This window comes from Anomaloglossus baeobatrachus, chromosome 12 (assembly GCF_048569485.1).
Source record: "Anomaloglossus baeobatrachus isolate aAnoBae1 chromosome 12, aAnoBae1.hap1, whole genome shotgun sequence".
NCBI classification, from domain to species: Eukaryota; Metazoa; Chordata; class Amphibia; order Anura; family Aromobatidae; genus Anomaloglossus; species Anomaloglossus baeobatrachus.
This window is the reverse complement of record NC_134364.1, coordinates 107,058,362-107,065,230: the sequence shown is the minus strand read 5'-3', so window position 1 is coordinate 107,065,230 and position 6,869 is coordinate 107,058,362. Positions and strand designations below refer to the sequence as shown.

General features: G+C 44.6%; 1 protein-coding gene across 1 annotated transcript; it reads right to left on the bottom strand.

Annotated features, from left to right (window-relative positions):
- Positions 1-3,670: 3,670 nt before the first annotated feature.
- On the bottom strand, positions 3,671-4,618 carry LOC142257651 (olfactory receptor 1E16-like). The gene has a single exon (XM_075329787.1). The coding sequence runs from the start codon at positions 4,616-4,618 to the stop codon at positions 3,671-3,673; it is 948 nt and encodes a 315-aa protein (XP_075185902.1).
- Between the last annotated feature and the right edge of the window lie 2,251 nt (positions 4,619-6,869).

Genomic DNA, 6,869 nt, shown 5'->3' with positions numbered 1-6,869 from the left:
ATATATATTCTTGTTTTGAGGATATAAGTGGTATCATTGTACAAATAAGATGTGATCCTAAGAGAAAACAAAAATGTGGTATATGTGGTTATATGAACTGACACTGATAAGTCTCAGTGACACTAGAGCCAATCACGGCGTGTACTGTTAAAGTCACAGTGACTACCGTATTTAGCTTTAACGTAAAAGGGATATGTTAATGAGTGAGGAAGAGTATATAAGTGTGCCGCTGTAAATAGTAGTAGCACAAGTGCAGAGTGCAATACCTCTGTTAAACTCACACAGGCATATAGTTAGGAAATAAAGCAATTCCTCCCTTACTCGGAGGGTGTGTGGTATGGTCTCTGTTAATGATCACAGAGACACAAGCAGTGAGTGTGAAATGGCACCTACCTAGGTCCGTTCCTCTAGCGGTGCCAGGAGACAGACAGCAGCGTAAGCCGCACAAAGCTCCTACCTGCGTTCGCTCCACTAGTGTGCGAGGACACGAACCACTAGATATGGCACCTGCCTAGGTCCGCTCCACTAGTGGTGCAAAAGAGACGGACAGCAGCACAAGCCGCACAAAGCTCCTACCTATGTTCGCTCCCCTAGTGTGCAAGGATACAAACTGCCAGACGCAGTATAAGGAACGTTACCCTAGCGGCAACGTCCACCTACAAGTAGAATCACAAGGCCCAGCCTGACCATGTGCCTCAGGCACCTGACTAGGTCCGCTCCAATAAGGTGCAAGGATACGGACCGCAGCCGAAGCTGTAAGGTACAAGAACGCTACCCTGCCGATAGCGCTCACCTAGCATAGACAGAGAGATGCCTAGAGGGACGTGCACAGAGCGTCTACTCTCATGCATGAACCAAGAGGACTGAGCGCCGAGCAGCGTGCGTCAGGGTCTTATATAGACTTTGTGCCTCATCCAAGATGGAGGACACCAGAGCCAATCCGCTGCCAGAATGACAGCAATGACGTCACGCTGGCCTATCACCGAACAAGGCGTCACAAGCACATGACCATCAACCAATCGGCTTAGAAGGTGTCAGAGACATGTGACCTCGTGTCAGTGATTATGTCACTCACACATGTGCAATGGCTCCAAGATAGGACTTAGTCTCCAGCTCTCGCACATGTGAAGTAGCAAGAAATCCGAACATAATATCCAGTGCCACAGCAAAGGGGAAGGAGACCCGCAGATACCCAGAAACGGGAACTGTAACAACTTTGTCCAATTTCTGTGTCCAGCCAGGTACAAATATGCAGCTGGGGATTGGAATCCGCAGTGCAGGGTGCCCAAGCTTTCTGGGCACCCCCACTGTGAATTGCAGTCCGCAGCCGCTCCAGAAAATGGCGCTTTCATAGAAGCGCCATCTTCTGGCGCTGTATCCAACTCTTCCAGCGGCCCTGATGCCGGGTGGCTCGCTGGGTAATAATGGAGTTAGGGCTAGCTGTGTATTATTGAAATAAAGAAACCCCCTCCACAGTAATCCTGGGTCAAGGGTTCCGAGCCATCCAATCCGGATACAATATCAGCTGAACGGTTTGCTGGAAGGAAGGCAAAGGGATCAGATGATGTGTCAGGTTCAAGGGCCTGAATCACATGACACATCAGCTGATTATATAAAAGCCGTTTATACAATCAGCTGATGCATCAGTGCAAAAAAACCCAAACCTACTCACTTCTGTACAGACTTGTCCGATCGCTTCAGGACCCGGCGGTACTCATCTGATGAAGTCTCCTGACGGCATCAGCTGACAGTTTAAGCCGGCCGGGCGATAAAATGCCGGCGTCACCGCGAGACTTATACTGTCAGCTGATTCTATCAGGTGACCGCATCAGCTGATCATCGCCAGGTCCTGCAGCCATCCGAAGGAGTCTGCACACAGCTGGAGCAGGGGTGGCAGTACAGGGAAGAGGAGCTGGGAGCGGACATGTCAGAAGTCTGCAGACAGGTGAATATGATATTTTTTTTTCTACTGTTCACTTTTTATTTTGCAGCTGCTTCCACCTCCCGTCCGGACATGGTGCTGCACGGGAGCGGACATGGCACAGGATGGGAGGTGGAAGCAGTGATGGCGGTACTGGGAGGACTCACGCTTCTGTGTTTACAAACACAAGGAATCCTCTTCCTGTACACGTGATTGTACTACCCAAACCTTGCGTTTATAGCTGTGTTTATAGTCATACAAATGCTTAGGGTCCTGTCACACATAGCAACGCACCAACGATCCGACCAGTGATTTGACCTGGCAGGGATCGTTGGTGCGTTGCTACATGGTCGCTGGGGAGCTGTCAATCAGGCAGATCACCATAGTGACCAGCCACCAGCGACTCGTGTAACGACGCTGTGCTTGGTAACCTGGGTACACATCGGGTTACTAAGCAAAGCGCTTTGCTTGGATACCCGATATGTACCCTGGTTACCAGCGTATGCCGCTCTCAGGCTGCCAGCGCTGGCTCCCTGCACACGTAGCCAGGGTACACATTGGGTTACTAAGCAAAGCGCTTTGCTTGGATACTCGATATGTACCCTGGTGACCAGCTTACCGCAGGTTGCTAGCCCTGGCTCGCTGCATACATAGCTATAAAAAGATACAGTTACGCTTTTGGTGATTGAATCGTTATCGAATATAACCATGAACTCTCGAACATTAAGCAAATCGTTCGAGTTCGTCGAACGACACAAACATCGCCAAAAACAACTCGAATTTGAAATTGGCGAACGGTTCGACACTCGTTAGGAGCAGTTAATGCTTCAATTAGAGCAACTGGAGTTTCCAAGTGTCATGGGGTCCTTCCCCAATAATACACAATCAATAGAGCGAGAGACTGATGAACAATCCAAAGAACCTTTATTCCATGCAAACCAGAAGGTCTATAAAATAATCCACCACACAGAGGGTAAAATAGTCCAGTAATGGGATAACAGTCCTGGGGGATGAGTCACACTTCTCCAGCAGTCCTTTCCTGGGGAATCAGCTTTCTCCAATTCTCTCTGAGGTGCTGGTCTTGCCATCAGCTTCCCAGACAGATGATAAATTTTACTCCTTTTCTCTTATCCTTCTCAGGCACCCTCCCTATATCTAAAGGTAAACAGATAGATTAGGTGACTCTCAGGCCACCTACTCTACCCCCAGACCTAGAGATGGAGGCACTGCAGTGGGTGATTTCAAGTATTTGGAGAGCTGGGGAATAAGGAATGGAGAGTTAGGAAATGTCAGCAGAGATTCAACAAAAGGCAGGTAAATAGTAACTGAGCTAAGTTAATTAACCTGTAGACAAGACAAGGAAAACACAGAATGAACAGAGCAACACTCCTAAAATATGAACATACACAAAATCATACCCAACCCACAATATCACACCACCACACCGAGTATAATGGAAGCCAAAGGGAGAGTCGAGCGTTTTTCCAGAAGATTTCCTAGAACAATGGTCCAGTTCCTTATTGTCTTTTATTATACTTGGGTGGTCAAGTCACTTCCATCTGAGCAATAACTGCTCTTAACGACTACGGAGCACCCAAGTATGGTAGTGATCACTCATCACTAATGGTAAGCATTAACATAAGTAAAAAAAAAATCATGTCAATAGTGCCAATAGCCTTCAACCATATGACCTAAGGGTGCAGGTAACTGTGTTTCAGCAAAAAATAAAAAAGGAAGGAGCCAAAATCCTTAATCTTCAGCCCTGAACCGCGGTTTGTTACAAAACTTGACCAAAACCTTTCTCAGAACATTTTTCACATCTCTGTTTCGTAGGGCATATATAAAAGGGTTGAATGTTGGAGTAACCACGGTGTATAAGAGAGAATAAAATTTGTCATCACCGCTGCCATTTGGTCTTAGGTAAATAATAAAGACGGTGAAGAAAAACAACATGGCAACTGTAATATGAGATGAACATGTGGAGAACGCTTTATGTTTGCCCATGGAGGTTGAGATTTTGGAAACAGTTAAAATAATTTTAGTATAGAGCACAACAATTATCATAAAAGGGACAATGGCTCCCATTGTGGCTGCCCCGGTCGTCACCATTTTGCTGATATATGTATCTGAACATGCCAGGCTCTGCAGTGGTCCCAAGTCACAGAAGAAATGGTCCATCTCATTAGGTCCACAAAAGTCCAAAAATAATGTAAACAGGGTTACTGTTAGAGAATTGACCAAGCCAAAAAACCAGGGAAGAATGGCCAGTCTTATGCAGAGGGTCCGATTCATAATAACCGTATAATGCAATGGCTTGTTAATGGCCAGGTACCTATCAAAGGCCATAATGATGATGCAAATGCTTTCGATTTCCCCCAAAGTAATAAAAAAATATACCTGTAGAAAGCAACCGACGAAGGATATTTTCTTATCGCCTGATATCAGGTTGGCTAACAGCTTTGGAATGGGAACAGATACAAACAAAATTTCTTCAGCAGAAAATAGACTAATAAAAAAATACATAGGCAAATGGAGGGAATGTTCCATTACAACCAGTAGAATGATTGTAAGATTTCCAGCAATAGAAACAATGTATGTAATGAAGAAAACAGTGAAAAGTAAAATCTGATAATGATGGAACTCAGAAAAAGCCAAAAGGATGAATTCCGTCACGAACGTTTGGTTGCTGGGTTCCATTGGAAGTAACAATACTTTATTAAAACAGAAATGCCAATGGATAGTCAATTGGTATCAAATGTCACTGGTCATCACTGGAAGAGACAATGCCTAGTTTTATTTTCTTATTCTTTTTACCAATGTAAAACCTATCATACATGAATATGTATGACAGGTGGATTTTTTGCAACATCTTTGGAATTTTGTTGATTTGTAGAGTACTGGCAAAGGAGTCCAAAAAAAAGTAATACTCATTCGCCTCTTAGGTCCCTTTCACATTGCATCTTGCCTTACATTTAGTGGTCCCATCGGGCCATCCATCCGAACCGCCCCTCCCCAACCCTCAAAACGTGTTTCAGACGCATACGCCGACAGGACTATTGACTGTAACAGAGCAGACTACGTTAGCGTGTGCTCTGTTTTGTACTATTTTCAAGCACATACGTTTTCTGCAGGCGGACACCAAAACGTAGTCTACTACGTTCGGGTGTCCGCCTGCAGAAAACGTATATGTCCGAAAATGGTACAAAACAGAGCACACGCTGTGATACCAATGTGATATGACTGAAAGAATGTGTGATTAGATAGGAATCATAAAAGATAGGAGTGATCCCAGATATTATTTGACCTATCAATAATTCAGTATCAAAGAGATGTCCTTTGGAGGGCCAAAATGATGACCAAGAAATACATGTCAACCAGGTTTTGAAGCAGTTTTAAGATAAAGGAAGTAACATTTACAGTTCCACTTGCCCGAAACTTGTGGTTAGCTTAAAGACAGGTTTAAGGAAGCTTGCATATGAAATTTACGGCTCATTGCAATATTTCACTAACACTATGGTTAAACTGTGGTCGGACAGTTGTCAACTGGCAGGATGTGCAGGAAATGTGCAGGAAGCAAGCAGTTTGTGGTCAAGTTACATGAACATGACTCAGCTGTCACATGCTGGTGACCATTTTAACACAACCTACAATGTTTTCCTATAAAAATACACCAGACTCGCTTAATGTTAGGGAAATACCTTCCAGGACATTGAAGTGTACGTACGCACTGTTACTGTGATGCAAGATGCCATGTTGATTCCTTATCATTAACTCGAGTTCCCTCCGATGTGAAAGGATTGCTACAACATAACGGTAATGTTGATGCATATTTCTGTTATTGTATAAGTTTCTATGACTATAGTTCTTATGCCTATGTACCATTGACTATATATATTCATGTGCTATTAAAATAAATAGTATCTTGCTATAAAGAATATTAGTATTCGTGCCTGATTAGGATATCAGTGAGCGCTTCGTAAGTACGGGCTTTCAGCCCCCTTTTTAGTAAAATTTAGCAAGACACACGCTAGCATAATCTGCTCCATTACAGTCAATGGCCTCATCGGCGTATGCGTCCGAAACACATTTTGTCTGCTGGGGGAGGGGCAGTTCAGACGGATGCCCCGACGGGACCACTAAATGGAAGGCAAAAGGCAGTGTGAAAGTAGCCTTACCTGTGTGCCCAACAAAGCCTCCCATCCAGTTCCTCCATGCAGCGTAGTTGGGTCTATTCTTTACATTTCAATTGCATGTGTGGACCTCTTCCTATTTTTTCACTTTGCGCCTTTGAATTCAGTACAGAAAAAGCTTCCCACATCATGATGCACATCAATATGTCATGCCGTCAAACTCTTAGCGCCTCAAATGACACAATTTTGCCACATCATAATGTTTTGTGGGAAAGATGATAGAAGAGGACGTCACATGCGGTGGAGAAGTAAAGAAGAGGCTGAATTGACCTATGTAGAGGACTGATCAGGGCGGTGGAAGCGGTCAGCCTAGAGTTGTTTTTCTTTTCCACCTTGGTTTATTTCTGGTCTGGAGTCTCCCCAAAGTATAATAAGGAATAGAGATGAGCGAACCGGTCCCGGTTCGGCTCGAGGTCGGTTCGCCGAACGGAGGTCCCGTTCGAGTTCGGTTCGTCGAATGTTCGACGAACCGAACTCGAGCCAATAGGAAACAATGGCAGGCAATCACAAACACAGAAAAACACCTAGAAAACACCCTCAAAGGTGTCCAAAAGGTGACAAACAACTCACAACACAACACAAACACATGGGAAAGTGACAAGGACATATACTCATGCGAAAACAAAACAGCTGGACAAGGAAAAAGAGGAGGACACACAGATATATGAGTATATGCAAGGAAACATCGATTCCATTATTGTGCAACTTGAGCCCTGCTCATTTTAGGCTTCCAATCTGGATAAATTGCCTGAGCTCGC